The 19,239-nt window shown below is 36.3% G+C and overlaps 1 protein-coding gene across 5 annotated transcripts; it reads left to right on the top strand.

The window, feature by feature from the left end:
- Window positions 1-496: 496 nt before the first annotated feature.
- Window positions 497-13,468, top strand: MSANTD4 (Myb/SANT DNA binding domain containing 4 with coiled-coils). 5 transcript variants are annotated; one of them, XM_079105116.1, is made up of 6 exons: window positions 551-615; window positions 754-959; window positions 1,294-1,444; window positions 5,743-5,850; window positions 10,733-11,352; window positions 11,671-13,468. In XM_079105116.1, the coding sequence occupies exons 5-6, from the start codon at window positions 10,891-10,893 to the stop codon at window positions 12,244-12,246; spliced, it is 1,038 nt and encodes a 345-aa protein (XP_078961242.1). In that variant the 5' UTR covers window positions 551-615; window positions 754-959; window positions 1,294-1,444; window positions 5,743-5,850; window positions 10,733-10,890; the 3' UTR covers window positions 12,247-13,468. The 5 variants fall into 5 exon arrangements, with proteins under 5 accessions (XP_078961244.1, XP_078961240.1, XP_078961242.1 ...); XM_079105115.1 differs by lacking the exon at window positions 551-615 and adding an exon at window positions 9,930-9,971 and having other exon boundaries at window positions 622-959; XM_079105114.1 differs by lacking the exon at window positions 754-959 and having other exon boundaries at window positions 530-615.
- The last annotated feature ends 5,771 nt before the right edge of the window (window positions 13,469-19,239 follow it).

Raw genomic sequence — 19,239 nt, 5'->3', positions numbered from 1 at the left:
TCGCTGGAATAAAAGCCTCTTGCTGTTTGCATCAAGTGATGCCTCCTGCGGTTGATTGGGGTTGCCTACGATCCCGTGGGACAGAGTTAGAGTCTCCTTTTGGGGGGTCTTACAACACCAAAGGAAGTCTCAGTTGTTTCAGTAGATAATGCTGGCCTACAAAGCCCGCTGGATTCCAGACTTCTCTGCCTTTTTAACAGGTCCAGGGTGAAGGACAGGCATAGAGTTTGGAGACCGAGCTGCCAGTTCTCCAATCAGGTGGAACAGCGCGGCAAGCTGATCGCTAGGGACCAATCCTTTCCTAGAGGCCACTTGACTGACAAAGACAAGCACCAAAGACTGAGCGCAGAACGGGAGGCTAATCACAAGGGGGCGGAATTCAGGGCACTAACCCGGAACCGGTTTGGGATTCGATTCCCATTGTGAGGCCTGGACTGGGGCGGGCTCTCGCCCAGAATGGTTGTGCCCTTTGAACCAATGGATGAGCAGCATCTAATGAGCGGCATCTATATCAACCAATGGAGGGAGTGAGAAGTTGGTAGGCGGGGAATCAATGAAGCTCTCTTTTCTACCACCCTTACAGGCGATCGTGCGGAGGTGCTGTCGGGGTCGCAGGTGAGTGGTGCGGTGCTGGAGGAGGCAGCTAGGGTGACAGTGGCTCCGCGGACAGTGGGTGCCCTCGCAGCGGGAAGGGTCCCAGCGGGGTCAGCGGGGTCGCCTGGCCGCCACCAGCTTTTGACCCTGGCTTTGCAGCTTAGAGGGGCTACAACATTAGGGAGAAGTACCTAGCGCCGCTGTCTCTGGTGGGCGAGGGTTGGAAGGGTCCAAACCTCTGAAACAAGGCTGCGGAAGTTTCTGGACACCTAAGTCGGGACTCGATTTAATATTCGGAGAAAGGAGTCCCCTTCCAGGTTGCTCCGGCTCTCACCAGGTGCAGCCGGATCTTGTGGCTGAATCAGGTGCGCGCCCCCTGTTACTGGGTGGCCTTCCGGGAATCCTCTCCTCCTGAATTTTTCCTAGAGGGTGTTTACTGAGCAGTCCTACCGGAGAAAGCAGCGGGGAGGAGGTGAATAATACTTTGATAACTAGCGACCCTTAACTTGTTTACCTACCACAAGTTTTAAAGAAGAACGCCCTATTCAGCAGGGAGGTAAATTTCCTATAAGAACATAGGGGAGGGGAAAGTCATACTTTAAAGAGGATGGGGTGGACGTTGAGGGAAGTTTTGTAGATTTGTGATGCTCTTTTCCACCTGCTTAATGAACTTATCCCTTAATTTTTTTTTTAACGCAGATTTTACTGCCTGTTTTTTCTCAGACCCCTTAATTCTTCTGTCTAATCATGCAGTATGTAGGAACTGAACTTCATTCTCAATTGTTAGTCCTTGTTAAAAATTGCTGGTTATAATATTCCTTTGGTGGTGCGTCATGTGCACGAAGATTACGTAAGTGAACTGCATATTATTCCTATTTCCTGATATTAAAGAATGATTGTGAGACAGGATTTCAGGAAAATGATTTTTTTTTGTGATTGGACATTTTAGGTCTATAAGTTTTAAAGGTTGCAACTACTGAATTTTCCTTCCTGTGAAGACAGATGAGTCAATTAAAAATGGAATGGCATTTTATGGGACGTTATATCCACAGTACCTGACACATAGTAGGAGTTTAATAAATTTTTTTTTTTTTTTTTTTTAAACTGGGATTGAACTCAGGGGCACTTGACCACTGAGCCACATCCCCTGTCCTATTTTGGATTTTATTTAGAGACAGGTTCTCACTGAGTTGCTTAGCACCTTGCTTTTGCTGAGGGTTCCTTTGAACTCTTGATTCTTCTCCCTCAGCCTCCCAAATCCTGGGATTATAGGCATGCGCCTGGGCACCCAGATCCTGCTCTTTTGTTTACAAGGCCCACTACAAGTTCGGTAAAAAAATGGTAAGGCAAGGTCCCTATCACCGTACTTTTCATATTATTAGACATTAGATGTTCTGCAAGAACTTTAAATTTATTTAAAGTGATATTTTTTGATGGCAGAAAACCCAAGCTTCCAAACTACAAAGAAGACGGAAAGGCATACATTCCTGAAAACAACCTTTATTTGTGTAAGCACAGTTAGCAAATTTTAACAACACAATATGTGTTGATGCTGGCACTCTTTTTTTTAAACTTAGAAAATGTCAGGCTTGCATGCAGAGGTTTTCACACAATAAGCTAAGACTGTCCGGAAGTCTAACATGTGTTCCATAAATGTTTTGATGAAATAGTTCATTAGCTCAGCGTAGATCAGTCAGGGAGAAAGGGGTACCACTTTGTAAGCTGGAAGTATGGAGTTAAAAATTGTTGGGAAAAAGATAATGAAAATGGCAACAACTGTTATCAGATTTTAAAAACATATTGACTCGGTAGTAAAAGTACTGCTATTTCTGCTGTTTGAATAAATTTACACTAAATTGAAATGATCTCAGATTCTAAGAGCATTAAAATCTGATGGTGGTTATCTGCGTAAATTAGAATTCCCTTGACAACTTCAATCATGTTTATCATATATTTGATTATATAGTGCCTCCATATAAAACGTAACCTTAAATTTCAAAAAATGTGAACTTTCATAGGTACATTTGTTTTGTTCAGTACATTTTCTTACCAAAGTTCAGGGTGTTACTAAACCAACATTAAAGATTAGCTGATATTTGGGCCCAGCCTGGTTTCTTAGCTTTAACTCCTGGTACCTTCAACTTTCTGTTCCTCATTAGTTTATTCATTGTATAAGACCCACATCAAATGCTAATTTCCTTCTCAAAACCCTTTTTGATCCTGTCAAAGATTTTTCCTCTGAATATCCAGGGTATTTTGTTAATACTTCTTTATTGCATTTTTCATATATTAGCATTACTCTCCAGTAAAGAAATACTTGCTTACTGTGTCCAGTTACTGTATTAAGAGGTAATGATAGTACATGACATTTCTTGTGGTCTTACTATATCTTAGTCATTATAAACTTCTTAATTTCTCTTTTAAATTTTAAAACATCATGGATGTTATTCTGTTATTATTCCCATTTGTAGATGAGGAAACAAGTACAAAATGTTACTTTACTTATCACAGAGCTAGTGGTGGAATTGGCCTATGTAGTCTATGTTTATAACCTTCACTTTGCAGACTGTCGGGGTTTTTTCATGTGCATTTCTTTATGCAGCTATGTTTCACTGGTTTCACTAGGTTGTAAGTTATTTGACAACAGGAGTAATATATTTATCTTTGATTGCCTGTTGTTTTAATGTAAAATAAGTGATTATAGAATAGCCTGATCGTGGAAGTATGTAGCAAGGACATTGGACTTAGGTGAATGAGAACAGAAAAGGTACCCTCGTACAGGACACATTTAAATTGAGTTCTAAAGGATGAATAGGCATTTGCTAGACAAAAGGGCAGACACCATGGAAATTGGGAAGATGGGCTAGAGAAATATAAGAGAGATAGTCCTAAAATAGCCAGGGATCATGATAGCTAAGAGTTGTGGTGTCCAGTATAGTAGTCAGTAGCCTCTCATTGCTGTTGAGCACTTGAAACATGGCTAGATTTAAAACAAAGTATAAAACACTGGCTTTTGAAAAAATGTATGTAAAATACCTCAATAATTGCTTAAATTAATTACATATTGAAAGGATAACATTTTGGATATATTGCATTAAATAAAATATAATTCATTTTTACATGTTTCTCTTTTTTAATATGGTTACTAGAGGATTTTATATATATATATTTCTTATATTTCTGTTGAACAACACTGTTCTAGAATTTAGAGGAATTTTAAAACTGGCGCTGATTTCATGTGAACCTGTGCCTACACGTTTGTTTAAGAAAGTGGGTTGGAAATTGGTATTAGAGGTGATGGTTAAAGCTAGAAAAGGTAGATATGATGGTATGTTGGTAAGGCTCCATAATAGAGTTTATAACAGGAAGAGAGGAGGAGCAAGGTGAGTAAGCTTAGCTCTTAAGTGCAGTAGAAAGCCTTTGAAAGGTTTTAGGCCCTCTGCATATTTGATAAATGAAGCAGTATTTCCTAATTACTCATTGATAAGAGATATTTCAGATTTTATATTCTTAAGTCAGTCATAATTCTTTCTAATAAAGATATGGGTGTCTAAAGACGTTCTACTTACAACAGTGTTTATTCTAGAAGAGCAGTCTGTTTCTTAAGTCCAAATCGACTTACCTGTATTCCTTTGATGTGTTTCCAACAAATAGGGGTGTGAGTTGGTTCTTAGGATTTGAGACATTCTTCTGGTATCTGACATAATATTAGGTCAGGCATTTTTTTCCCTCAAAAAATAAACTAACTTTTTCTACATTGTAAGTCTTTTGTGGTAGATAAGTTCTTTCCTTAATGATTTCTGAAAAGAAATTTCTTAGCTGTATAGCATTTGTACTCCTCCTTACTTTTTTGTATACATTTGGACAATTAGGTTTTTAACACTGATTCTCTTAAGCAAGATTATTCTCAATTTTGTCTACCAATCAAAATTACCTGGAGATCTCTTTAAGTTTGTAATGCCTGCCTCTATTGCAAAAAATTGTTTTATGTGGTCAGTGATGGGAATTGGTTATAGATATTTTGAAAACCTCCTTAGGTTATTGATTGTGTGTGTGTGTCTATTTCCTACTAGGTACATGTGTTAATGATTTTGTGTAATGGGGTTAGTACAAAGTGAGATGTTCTGTAACTATAAAATTCATACTGGATTTTAAAGACTTAGTGGAAAAAAACAAGAATGGGAATATCACTCATTAGTAATGTTTGTATTGATTAAATAATACAATGATAATATATTGAATATATGGTGTTAAATAAAATTTGTTAAACTCGATTGTACCTTTTTGTTTTATTTTTACTGTAGCTACTAGGAAATTTTAAATTAAATACATGACTCATTTTTATTGGTTAGTACTGCTCTAGCCTGTTGTTATTCAAGGTGTAGTCCTAGGACTAGCAGTATCATATGCTGTCATAAACATATATGTGATTTTTCTGGAAAGAATCTTTAGAAATTAGTAGTTACAATGGTGGTAGAGAGACTTTGACTTCATTTCATATCATTATTTAGATTTTCTAAACATATATACATATTTTACTTTTTATGTCAATAAATTTGAGAGAAATATATTTCTGAGAGTTTAAAAATGTAGTTTTGTATAATAAAAATCCCTCATAGATTTTTAAAATAATTTTAATCTCAAAGTAGAATATGCCATGGACTAACAGTCACCTGGTTAAAGCAGTGATGACTTATATGCATTATCCTTAGAGCCAATAATGGTGGTGGACAGAGTTGGTGAGCCTGTTGCTAGTGCAGCATGTTTGGTGCCTGTGAATGCTCATAATTTTTGCCTCTGTGAATATGTGCACACATGAACATGTATTCACATTTCCTTTCCCACTTTTATTTACTTGTATTAATGTATTCACACAAGGATGATAATGTGCTAAAGACATGTCTGTAATATGACATGATGCATATTTTTCATCATGTAACATAGTATTTTGTTTATTCATGCAGTATCCTGATGAATATTTGTACTTTTATCATGCTTTTATCTTAAAAATATAATAGTACTTTTTAAGTAGTTCAAAACGTGATTTAAATGCTCTGAAACATTCTGTGTCTTTTAGAAATAAAAAAATCATTCTTAGGTAATTGATATGGAATTGTATGTCACTTTAGCTCTCTGTTCTATTTTTAGGACATCTAACCTCTGATCCCATTTTTCAAAATGTCTTTGATAATCTGCTTAAACTCAGTAGATAACCCTAAGAAGCAATAGTTTTATAACCTTTGGCATGGTTATAAGGTGAGTAGTTTAGTACCTAATGTCTTCACTTACTGCTTCTTAACTATTTTAACTTAGATTGACATTTTTTTCCTTAAGAATATTCTTTATGGAAATTTCAGTTTTTCTTTTTTACCTTCATTTGATTATTTTCTGTTTCTTTTTCTTTTCCCTTTCCCATCTGCTGATCACCTTCTTTGAATTTTATATTTTTTACCTCCTTCTAATTGTTATGCATAGTGCCAGGTATGCCTGCTCTTTGAAGCAGGTAGACCACCCTCTTCTAGATCCTCAGTGGTAGGACAAATGATGGAAGAAGGAAAAACCCAAGGTTTGACTTCATAATTCCTTCAAGTTCTCTTTCAACTTTGCATACCAAGAAGCAGCAAACTGGAGCTGGTTTAGTGATGTATGTCAGTTTGCTTCATTTCTTTTATGGTACACTACAAACATGGTAACTCATGAGCATTTGCAGTCTCTGCTAGAGGAGTGCTGAATACTTACCCATCCTATTGGGTAGCTTAAACTGAATAAGGAATGTTAGGCCTGAGTTCTAGTGAAATATGATTCTGTAAAACTAAATTTTCTAGAATGTTCACTAAATTTGCTTGGGATCTAATATTAAAACATTCCATTTCTTTCATCATATTAGTGGATATCATTTGATATATGCAAACATTGTAGCCATAGTGTTCTAGTAAACTGGCTCCTCTCTACTTAAAAGAAGTTCTAATTCGTAGCATTGATGCTACAATTTTCAGTGCTGTGGTGTAAAAACTGATGTTTTGGCCAATTTTTAGCTCTCAGCATGACATTTGTGAAAGTGGAGTTGAGATGTGCACATTTTACATTTGTGAGATTTCACAGGCAGGTCACATATAAAGCATAGTAATAAAGACCCACAGACCTCCCATTTAGCTTAAGTGGAACAATACCACTTGTGACCTGTTTCCTTTTGTCAAAATTATTTATATTTTGTCTTTGATGTAATAAAGGTTAAAAGCTTTTAATGGTGCTTAATATGTGCCAGGAACTGTTCTCCAATCTTTTTTTGTTTTGTTTTGTTTTTTACTTGTATTATCTATAGAAGTAACATTATCATCATTTTATAAATAAAATTGCATACAAAGCTTAAAGGCCTCCCAGCTAGGAAGTGGTAGATCCAAATCTAATTCAGGGGTTCTTACTCCAGAAACTGTGCTTATAACAACTATATATACTGCCTCTTTTAATGATGTTTTAATTTATAAATACATTTTAAATTTTGTTGACAAAAGGCTTAGATTTGACTGAAAGGCTAGCATATACCTAGAATAATATTAAGCATACTGATTGCACATTCCAATTTAATGGATTTCAATTTATCATTAAATGCCTTTTGAGAAATTCCATTTCAGAAATAGTTTGCTTGCAATTCTTTTTTTGTTTTTACATACTTTGCTCTTTTTTTGTGTGTTTGTGAAATTGAGAGTTGATTTTTTGAGAGTTCATTTTCTGCTGTGTAGAATTTTTCATTCTCTTTGACCTCTATTTCAGCAGCAAGTGGCCATTCAGGAAATGGTTATTTCACATGAGCAAGTAGAAACAAAAAGATGGGGTGATTGGCATATATTTGTGATGTTTCTAGATACACACAAAGCCAATTGAACAAAGATTCCCGGATGCTAGAAAGGATAAAAAATGAAGAATGAATAAAAGTGTGATGAAATGGTAATAAATACTCTCTTGGTAAAGTTTAAGAATAGGGAGTTAGCAGCTACTTTAAAAGAAAGGGTTCAAACAGTGAAAGAAAAGATTTTGGGATATTTTTTAAATTTAACTTTGCTGTATTTTTACTTTAGTAGAAGATAATATTTCTATTATGAATTGGTAGAGAAATATTTTTCACATCAATAAAAATTTTAAATTGTCATACATTAAAGTGTTTGAGAAGAAACATGTTAAAAGGTAAACTGAGGCGTAAGAAAAAATTTTTTAAAAAGTTTATTTGAGGAAATGAGCATGTATTGGGCAGCTTCAAATTAGAAGTGTTTAGTGATTCTGCTGAGGGAGTGCCAGGAGAAGACTTTTATAGACTAAACATGGAAGTAAAGCAATGAAAATATTTGATTCATTACATTTCTATAGTTGCCTCATTTGATCTAGCCAGTTGGTAAGGCCCTCTTTATATAACCATAAATTAGTTGTCTACTTCTGATTGGTTAGCCCTAATTTTTTAAATATGGCATTTGCAAGAAGTAGCCCAAGTGTTTCACTTTATTTGCAAATTAAACTAAGGTCACTTATGAGATCTAACTGACTTTGTCTATTCAGGGATTCTTAAGGCCTTGTCTCCATTTTAATTTACTTTATAATACATGATGGGGAAAATAACTGGTTGAAGTTTGGAGTTTTTCTGCTTATATATGGTATTTTATCTAGATATTCTCAAAAATACAAATCTGTTCCTTTTGAAAATCTGCTAATTGCTATCTCAAAATTTATCAGCAACACATTTCTCATTTAGCTATATCATAAGCTGCTAATTAAGTTGAAGTAGATGCGACATAGAACCCAGATATAAATCCTTTCATTTAACTAGCTGTGTGCAAATTAACCTTTCACTCTTGCTTGAGAAATAGAAATAACCGGTATCCTCAATACAGTGCTGTGATGGGGACTAAATGACACAACTTTATGAATATTAGGTATTTTTTCTTCATAGTGTCAGGAAACGTTTAGTCATGCAGTGATAGAGCTGGAAAGCACTCTGACAATCTCATTCCACCCTCTTATTTTGTAGGCTGTATTCTATGGCAGTATTCATTGAGTGAATTTGAAGTCAGAAACATGGTTCATGTATAAGTATTTTTTGCTCTTTCAGTCCTTGTTTCCCTTTACATATTTTTAAAAATCAAATAAGAGATTTTCTAACCCATATTCCTCTTTTTTTTTTTTTTTTTTTTCAGTTAAACCAGTACTTATAAAGCAGTATGTGCTACATTATGCAAGGCACTAGAACCTTTTTAATAAATGGCCTCATTTTCTGCCTCTAGGAGAAAATTAAATTCCTGACTCAGGTCTGAACACCTGTCCCAACCTCCTTAATGTATCTTCTCATAGTGGAAAATCTGGATAACAGAAAAATGTTTCCTAGGTCCATTACAATGAGGATTCTGATGTACTTTCTATTCCACCAACCAATTGCACTTGTATCAGACTTAGAATTAAGGTAGGCCAGAGAACCAGGTGTGTGGAACACCTGTTTTACTGATATGAGTCTTGTTCACGGTCTTACACGTTAGAAGTTTCAGATACTCTTGTATGATCCTATCACATAAACATCTGGAAATTGGAGAAACATTCTGTCTTAGATCTTAAAGAAGCGCTTAGAAGAGGATTCTTATCCTTCAGAATTATATTGAAATTTTGCCACATGAATATTTTAGAAATTTATTTCACAGAGACTGAAAGTATACCTAGTTACTTACCTAGATCACGATGTTCAAACTCTCCAATTAAAGTAGCCCAGAATGTTATGAAGTACTGCTGAGAAATTCTCCAAAGGCAAATAATTAAAAGTATTAATTAGAAATAAATATACCATTCAACCTGGTTTTGTTTCATTTTAGATCCTCTTTTGGGGGTGGGTTGAGGAAAGGGGGAGGACATAGTATGCACTGAGGGACAGAATTAGTAGTAAACCAAGAAGTGTACCCTAGGTCCCTAAAGATTAAGAAATTTAAATTTTTTTTCTTTTTTTTTGGAGAAGACAGGTACTGGGGATTGAACTCAGGGGCACTTGACCACGGAGCTACATTCCCAGCCCTGTTTTGTGTTTGATTTAGGGACACGGTTCACTGAGTTGCTTTAGCACCTCACTTTGCTGAAGTTGGCTTTGAACTCGATATCCTCTGCCTGAGCCCTCCGAGCCTCTGGGAGGATTACAGGCATTGCCCCCAAGACCAGCTTGTTTTTTATCTTAATCAGCAATCTTCTTCTTTTCCGATTATTTAGGTGGGATGGCTGGAGGAAATCCTTGCCATTTTTATGTTATCCCTTTAATTTTGTTGTATCTATCTTTATGTTTTCCTTAAGGAAATTTTATCCTCTGTTTACAGTTTCTAAAAGTGATTTCCAATTTGTGAAATGATAAAATATAGGTAGTTCTTAGTTTTTTGAATGGATCATATTGTCTCAAACCAGTTTCTGAATTTTATTCAGTTTACTGCTTAGCCTTTCAGTTTTCCTCTTCAGTAACACAAATGGTCCTTTTGACAAATCTTTCAGTGTATATTTGTGGTGTGCTTGCCATGTGCCAGAAACTAAGGCCTGAGAAGATGATGGTGAGCAGAAATATCAAAACTTGTGACGTGGGGAAGAGACAGTCTCTGAGCTATATTTTAGCACAAGTATAAAATTTAGACAAAACTAGAATAGACTTTATGCTAAAGTAATTAGATCTACCAGGAAAGGCTTCACTGAAAACATGTTTAATCTTGGGGCTGAAGCCTAAGGAATTGAGTAGGCTAAGAAGGAAGCAGTCCGTTTTCTACATGGAGGAAGCAGTGTGTTGACAAGGCCTTGAGCAGGGAAAAGGCTTGACAGGAATAGGGAACTGAGAAAAGGCCCATATAGTTAAAGGATACGGGTTGACTTAAAGGGAGAAGGAGCTGGAGCAGTGGGAAGTGGGTCGAGACTGCAGCTGGCTAGGAACCATTGCAGCATTCCAGGTGAGAAGATGGCAGCTGGGATGGTGGTGGTAATGGCAAAGATAGAGAAGTAGGCAATTTTAAGCCATAGAGGATTGTGATTTTTTTGTTGTTGTTGTTTTTTTTTTTAAATAATGTAACTTATTAGGTTCAATTATGTTAACAGAAGTCGAAGGTAGATCAATTGATTTTACTTTACTTTTCCCCTTTAGGAATTATCCAGCCTACTTCTACTACTGGATGAATAGAAAATTGAGTGATTTAAACTAAGTGACAACAAGAATTTGTCCTTGGTTCATGTGCTTTGCAGCACTCCTCAAGTTCTTTTCACATCTTTTCTTCCTGTAAAATCTCCATTTAATTAGAAAAAATGAAGCAGTTAAAAAGAAAAAGGAAAAGCAATTTCAGTGTTCAAGAAACTCAGACGCTATTGAAAGAAATTACCAAAAGGAAAGAAGTTATCTTTTCCAAGCAGCTCAATACAACAATAAATGTGATGAAACGAATGGCTTGGGAGGAGATTGCACAGTGTGTGAATGCTGTAGGAGAAGGAGAACAGAGGACAGGGACAGAAGTGAAAAGAAGGTATCTTGACTGGCGAGCACTTATGAAGAGAAAGAGGATGAAGGCGAACATTAAGCTGGTTGGATCGGGATTTCCTCTTCCCACATCTGATTTAGATGACTCTCTCACTGAAGAGATAGATGAAAAGATTGGATTCCGAAATGATCCAAATTTTGATTGGCAAAATGTGGCAGATTTCAGGGATGCAGGTGGATCCTTAACAGAGGTCAAAGTGGAAGAAGAAGAAAGGGATCCCCAGAGTCCTGAAGTGAGTATTAAGCCTGTGACACTTCTTGTCTACTGTGGGGGTTTATATTTCAAGATCTGTTAACATGTTCTCAGATTTTCAAACTTACAAGATGATTCTGTTTTCTCTTGACATCATTAATACCTTTCTTCTTACATACATAATAATTCTTGATTGTATCAGTAATATTCAGTAATTTAATGTAAATGGTTTTCACAATTCAAATTGAATGGTTTTATGTATTTAAACAATGCAGAAGGCCTTTAAGAGCTATTCGAACAAATTGGCAACCATGAAGTAGAAAAAAATACCGAAAAAGTTTTTTCTCTTTTCTCTTAGTTTGAGATTGAGGAAGAGGAAGAAATGCTGTCATCTGTCATACCAGATTCCAGAAGAGAAAATGAACTTCCTGACTTCCCCCACATTGATGAGTTTTTCACCCTTAACTCAACAGCATCTAGGTCTGCATATGATGATCCCCACTTGCTTGTAAACATAGAGAAACAGAAACTAGAGTTGGAAAAGCGACGACTGGATATTGAGGCTGAAAGGCTTCAGGTAGAAAAGGAACGCCTACAGATAGAGAAGGAGAGGCTGCGGCATTTAGACATGGAGCATGAGCGCCTGCAGCTGGAGAAGGAGCGGCTTCAGATTGAGAGAGAGAAATTGAGGTTACAGATAGTCAATTCTGAGAAACCGTCTCTGGAAAGTGAACTTGGCCAAGGAGAAAAGTCCATGCTTCAGCCACAGGACATAGAAACAGAGAAGTTAAAACTTGAGCGAGAACGCTTGCAGCTGGAAAAAGATAGGCTGCAGTTTTTGAAGTTTGAATCAGAGAAGCTGCAGATCGAAAAGGAACGCCTACAAGTAGAGAAAGAGAGACTTAGAATTCAGAAGGAAGGACACTTGCAGTGATTTCTTTAGGTCTCCATTTAGCAAATGTTTGTAGACTATAGGTTTTTCTCATATCAGGTGATATAAAGGTGATTGCTGGATTAGTTTTGTTTTTTTAAAAAATTTTCTTATCTAATGTCAGTGTTTTCAGTAGGAAAAAGATAGTTACATGTGGGTGGTTATATGCTTGAATAGTATAGTATATAAAACTCTGTGCCCTAGCATAAACAGAAAATTATTGTGCTAGACTCTCCACATTAGTAATATTACATAGAATATTGTATTATCTGTGCACCCAGAGTTTACAATTATGTCTATGTTAAATTCTAACCCAGTGGTTCTCAGTGAGGGGTGATTTTGACCTCCAGAAGACGTTTGGCAATGTCGAGACATTTTTGTCAAAACTGGCATGGGAGGGCAAGTTGCTACAGCATCTAATATATAAAGGCCAGGGATCCTGCTGAATATCCTATATTGCACAAGATGCACAGTTAAGAATTTACAAACCCAAATGTCATTCATGCCAGGTTTGAAAAACCATATCCTAGCCCAACTATGCTCCTCTGTAATGTTTTATAGTTTTAGAATATTAAAAATATCAAATGTTTATGTGGGTAGATACTTAAATTGCCAAAAAACTTTTAACTATGAAACATGACTCTGTAGTATATTGAATATAGGAAGTGATGAAGATTATAAATATTTTATCTCCATGTTTCCATCTATAAATAGCTGGATATTCAGAAAACAACACAGGGAACATCAGAGATTGTCTAAAATTGGCCACTCTGAAACAAAGCTCATTCATCTATTGACGCTTTTGAAACAACATACAGCGTCAAAACTTTGATTTCCTTTCTGCTTTGCATTTGTTGTCTTAGTTTGATTATAAAAGTTGTCATTTCAATCATGTACTAAAATGTTACAAAAGAGAATGATGGAAGCTAGTAAAAATGCTACCAATGTAAAAGTGGTACCAGCCATCCATGCACTTGGACCCAGGGGGTGCTTGGTTGACTTTTAAAATAAAGACTAACTATATAGGAGTAGGAGGTGGGGAGAATTTCCTATGTACCAAATAATGATGATGATGTTTAAATAATGAAAATAGCTCAGTTTTATGGATGGGGAAAGCACTAACACACTATTTGACCTAATCTGTGCAATGTTCTTGAGAGTAGTGTCTATTATTCCTGAATCTGAAGCTCATAGAAGTCACAGTGAGTAAATAACTGATTCTTTATATTGTAGTGTGTTTTGTCTTTGCCCCTCTGTGAGAAACAAAGTTTGTATCCTCAGTCCTTTGCTATTCTGAGGCCAAGAGCTTGCTTAACCTGGTGATTTGCCTTCAGCTTTCTGAAGGTGCTTTTTCCACAGTCAAGGTGAGGCTGATGCACACTGAAGTTGAAAATGACTGCACAAGTTCACTTTGTGTTTTCTGATTTCCAGGGCTGATATGTAGCTTTAATACATACTCTTCTATTGACATACTACCTTGATTCTCTGTTTGTCCCTTATTAATTTAAGAATGGCTTGAAATCACGTTGACATTGAGTATGGGTATGCAAGAGAAAAATATGCTTCTGCTTACTTACCCTGATTTGAAATAGTGTTATTTTTCTATAACTATAACAAATGCTTCTACCGTAGAAATAAATTTGCCTATACTATTTGTCTGAAAGTTTTATCATTTCAAGTGATGCTCAGTGCTCACAAGTAGTGATTAACAAGCATGCGAGAAATCCCTATCCTGATGAATGAGGGCAGGAACCTAACATTCTTGGAGCTGTGAGTCTTACATAATTATCTATTTGCTCCTCAAAACAACCCCTAAATCATTTTATCTTCATTTTTATAATAAAAGAAAAAAGCTTCCTTGATTTAATTAACTAAATGCCTAAAAAATCGATACGCCAATTACAGACCCAAAATTTTAGCACAAGAACTCTCTGGAGAAGTTGTGAAAATATAGGTGTAGTTGTAGCTTTACCATTTGCTACTTGTGAACGTTACTTAACTTGCCTTTCCACTTGATTTCCTCACTTGTAAAATGAGTATAATGCTATCTTATCTGATAGAGTTCCATAGTTCATTTTATTTAAAGAAAATGGGTGTGTGCAAACTATGTAAACCATAAAATGTTACTTAAATGTGAAATTATATTAGTGTTGGATTTGAGATCATAAGATTTTAATTTCCTAAGGAGAACATTAATATTGACACTTACTAATTTGGATCTAATACCCTTAAGTTTGTGGAAGTAAGGAACTTAACAAGAAAAAGAAGAAAGAAAAGTTAATGTCTTTCATCACTTTGGTTGAAGAACCTTGGGTTTCTTAACTCTGCTCGGTGCAAATGGGGTTGGGTCAATCTAGTACAAATGTTATTCCCACATTTCTGCATACTTGAGTAAGGTGGTCAGCATACTTGAGTAAGTAGTGTTTGTTACCTATTGCGGAGCAACAAACCAAAATTGGGTGACTAAAAACAACAGCCATTTATTTTGCTTATGAGTTTAGAAAAAACGAGTAAGTTTAGCTGGGCCATTTTGATCTTGACTGAATTCCCTGGTCAGCTGGTGAGTTAGCTGGATATTGGAGCTGAGGTTTGTTGGGGCTGAACTCTTCTTGTGATGTTTGATCCTGTAGACAAGCTATCTCAGCCATAATTGTGGGTGGCAGGAGTCCAAGATAGAAAGAGGTACTCAAAGTATCTGAAGGCCTAGTCTCACAATGGGCATTGAATTGCACTTCTGCTGTGCTCTGTTGGCCAAATTAATCACAGGCCAGAATCAAAGAGTGTGCATGGAGTTCACCTCTTGATAAGAGGAAATGTGAAATTCATTGAAAGATAAGGATACAGAGATGGTTGAGAAATTGTGACCACTTTTGCAAACAGTTTGCTATACCTCGCTCTGGCTGGCCTGGGATACTCATTGTATCAGTGATTTAGCATTTGTCCTAGACAAGAATGTCCTGATAAGTACTTTGAATTATCATCCTGGTCACAAGGAACATCTTCCCATCCTTTTCGTGAACATGCTTATTTAGAAGAAAGAAGGGGTCATAAATTTGCAGAAAAAACATTCTCTTAGGCTTTCCTCTCAATTAAACACTGTAGTATCTGTAACTGAAGAGAACTGCTTCACTTCTTCATTTTCCAGATTTGTCCATTTTGTATTACTCTGCTTCTTTCTCATTTTTCTACCTATTCATGCTTTGCCACCTCTATCTTGTGTATAAAAGCATATCACAATGCTTCCAGAATATTTTATTTTGAGTTAATAACTACCTTTTCCTACTTCTCTGCCTTTAACATTTTTTGTTTTGAATGCAAAATGATTCTTACTGCGTTATTCTGCATTTGCTTTAACAACACGCTTTCTCAATATTAAATTCATTTTTAATAGTTAATTTTTAATTTTTCAGGGCTTTTTCTTATTTCAAATCTGAAGTTATAACTTCTAAAGCTCTCAGAATCCTAATGACCTGTTTCCTATTTCAACCTCTAACTTCTCTTTGACATGTGCTCATTCTTTTATATACATAGCAGGCAGTGTTTTTGCACAGTGCCTTAATTAAAATCCATTTGAGGATTATCTGTCAAACATATCTCTGAAAATCTTCCCTAATGCATTTTAAAAGGGATTTATTTAACCTATATATAGGTGGAAGACAGCTGAAAACATGTCTTCTTTGGAAAAAATAGGCAAGTTGGTTGCTTAAACCTCAGAAGATTAATTTACCACTGTATAAGAAGCATTGAGGCTACACTGTTAATGACTTTATGAAATTAAGAATGACAATGATTATAGAATTTAAGTTGTGGAATATTTTGAGAGGTTAGGAACTTTCTCAATGATTTTCATCAGTGAATACCCTTTATTATTTACTGTTTTTCTGCTGTAAATTATCTTCTTAAAAATAAGTTGAAATATGAAGTCCTCTAAAATCAATTCAGATTTAAATCTCAGCATTTGAACTAACTATAAACCTGTACATCCAATTTTACAGGCACACCTCACTTTATATATTTTGCTATTTCCTCAAATATATTATGCATATCGGAACTGAATTCATTAGCTTCTTTCCCTAACGAATCATTTTCGCTTTGCAGTGGCACTATTTGTACTGGTTGTTTGGAAATGTTAAAGATTTCTTCAATACCTTTGCCTTCTTCTTCCCAAATTGTTGCTCAAGTTCTTTCTTTCCTTCAATTAATTCCTCAGATCAGCCTCCTCCAAGCTCACATGTTTTTAGCATGGAGGCATCTGCAGCTAGTATTCCAGCAGCCTCCTCAGTTCCTTACTGATCAATCCTCCTGTATGACATCAGGACAAATTTCCCAAAGTATTCTTTCTTTGATGTCCTGAGAATCGACAAGGTATAAAGTGGTGGAAGAGAAGCAAAGTTCAGGAAATACCTTAAAGCTAGTCCCAGCTCTGCTTCATCATCTGCATCATAGTATTGGGCAATTAGTTTCTAAGCCTCACTGTTCTTGTGCGTTACATCTGGTATGTGTGCCCTACCCAACTCTCACCGTATTTGGTATAACAATATACAAGACAGTAGTTTTAAATTAATAAACAGCTTAAAGGTATTACAAATTTGTTGCCCCTGAAGAATCTCTCCCATTACCTTGGGTATCAAATGTAAAGTCTGCAAATGTCTTTTTCTTACCCTATTTAAGAATCTTTCATACCAATATTAGTATGTTTGCTGTACGCTGTGGCACACACCTGTAATCCCAGCAACTCAAGAGGCTGAGGCAGGAGGATAGCGAGTTCAAAGACGGTCTCAGCAAAAGCAAGGCGCTAAGCATCTCAGTAAGACCCTCTCTCTAAATAAAATCCAAACTAGGACCGGGGATGTGGCTCAGTAATTGTGTGCCCCTGAATTCAATACCCGGTACCAAAAGAAAAAAAAAAAAAAAGCTTGTCAAGCTGCTCTCCAAGTACTCCATGCATTTTTTTTTTTTTAAACTTTGCTTTCATCATGTTACTTTCACCCTTCACCTTTCCATTTTCTATCCCAGAGTACCAATCAACAGAACAAAGCTTTTTCAGATCCAGGGGCTTTATTGCTTTAACATAATTTGAAAATAACAAAATTAATTTGAATAAAATTGGAATAGTTTACGGTATAAAATCATATCTTCCAAAGTTTCCTTTGGGAAACTTTTGAGTATAAATGTTAAAGTCAACAAAAAGTCTGCAGAAGGAGTGGGCTCTGGCACCCATGTGTGTGCTGTCACTGCTTCTCTGGCTGCAATGTTCTACTTGGATCAGGAGTGACTGTTTTTACCTTGCGTTATCTGAGGTAACTGTGCCATTTAGAGGATTCTCTTTCCCATAAAAAATGACCTGTGTTCTGACCCGGGTCTATTACATTTGCTGATTTTGCAAATAAACAGGCCATTTCACCATGCATTCTGTTGTCCTCCTCTGAAACTCAGGAGTCAGTGACAGGTTTTATAGTCCTTCTTTGTCCCAAATTGTGGGTAGTCATTTTAATCTACAGTACAATTAAAAATACTAAAGTTATGTTTAGTTGCACAAATAGTGTGACTCTACATTGTATACAACCAGAGAACGAAAAGTTGTACTCCATTTGTGTACAATGAGTCAAAAAATGCATTCTGCTGTCATGTATAACTAGAACAAATAAAATAATAATTAAAAAACATAAAAAAGTTATGGGTACCAAAACAAATCATTTTAATAAAACCACTTAGAATATATTTTATTTGAAATTTACAGATAAATTTATTTAGGAGTATGTTTTATTTTTTATGACAATATAGAGAAAAGTAAATGTTTTCAGCAAGTTCTACATGGATGCCTCTAAATCCCTTTTAAGTTTGCTACTGAAATAGTCATTTTTTATGTGAATCAAGGTGTACTATTATAGCAACATGAAAGAATCTGATTAACAGGAATTTTTTGGATGCCTGGTATCTATGTTCCCTTCCTGGGTTTACTTATTTTCTTCTGTGAGTGACTGCACAGTCCAAGTGGGTGGACTTGACTCTAAACTCAAGGGATGATGGTGCAGTGGGCTCACACCTGTCCATATATACCATTCTCTAGAGTAAGTTGGTTCAGAATGGTTGTTTCAGAGACAAGCACATAATCCATTCGGATTCAATGAAACATGAGAAGTATTTGTTGGGACTTCTATAAAAGAGAAGCTTTCAAAGGTGAGAGAAGATGGCTGATTGGAAGAAGGATGCACTTACCAGCAGCTCCTCAGTGCAGACTTACAAAGCAGTAAGACTGCTGCTCATTAAGGTGGGTAGCAAAAGAAACCCAGTGAAACACAATACTGGACTGTGAAAAGAACTGTAGAGGCAGAGCAACTCAAACTTGGAACCAAATATAAGAAATAAGACATTATAGATATGCCTGCTTGACTGGTGCCTACTGAGGAAAGGGGGAGTGCAGGCAGAGGGTTTAAAAATAATTTTGGCTTTGGGGAACCTGTCTATTAGAGAAGGAAGCTGATTTTAAAGAACAGAGTTAGTATAGGTGTTCAGTGAAACCAAAAATTGCTTGAATACCTGGGGCACAGAATTCAGGGGGAACTGATATCCTGACATGGAAAATGACTGTGGGCATGGCAGCCAGCAGAGACAAATCAGGATCATATAAAGAAGTAGCCAGCAGTCACAGTTTATGATTTGCAGAGTGCACCTGAACCAAAGTGACTGAAATAGCCACAAAGAAAATTATACTTGATTCATAGTCTCCAAATATCAGTGGAAGAAATTTTCCTTGATCACTTGCACCCCATAAGAGCTATTAGGAAGTCACATTCAGTGGCTACTGAGGAGAGTCTGCAGTTGGATACCTGGTAATTCACATAGTGGCAAAGGTGGAGGTTTAGTCCCTGTGCCCTATAAGTGGATTTTACTGAAGGCCCCAGAGATCAAGACATTCAGCAGAGACTGACAGCTCCCCAGCAATGAGGCATGGATAAATGCCCACCAACAGAGTTCCAAAATTCACCCAAGACT

This window comes from Sciurus vulgaris (genome assembly GCF_902686455.1).
Source record: "Sciurus vulgaris genome assembly, chromosome: 11".
In the NCBI taxonomy this organism is placed as follows: Eukaryota; Metazoa; Chordata; class Mammalia; order Rodentia; family Sciuridae; genus Sciurus; species Sciurus vulgaris.
Note: the sequence above shows the minus strand (reverse complement) of the source record. Positions and strands in the feature narration are given on the sequence as shown.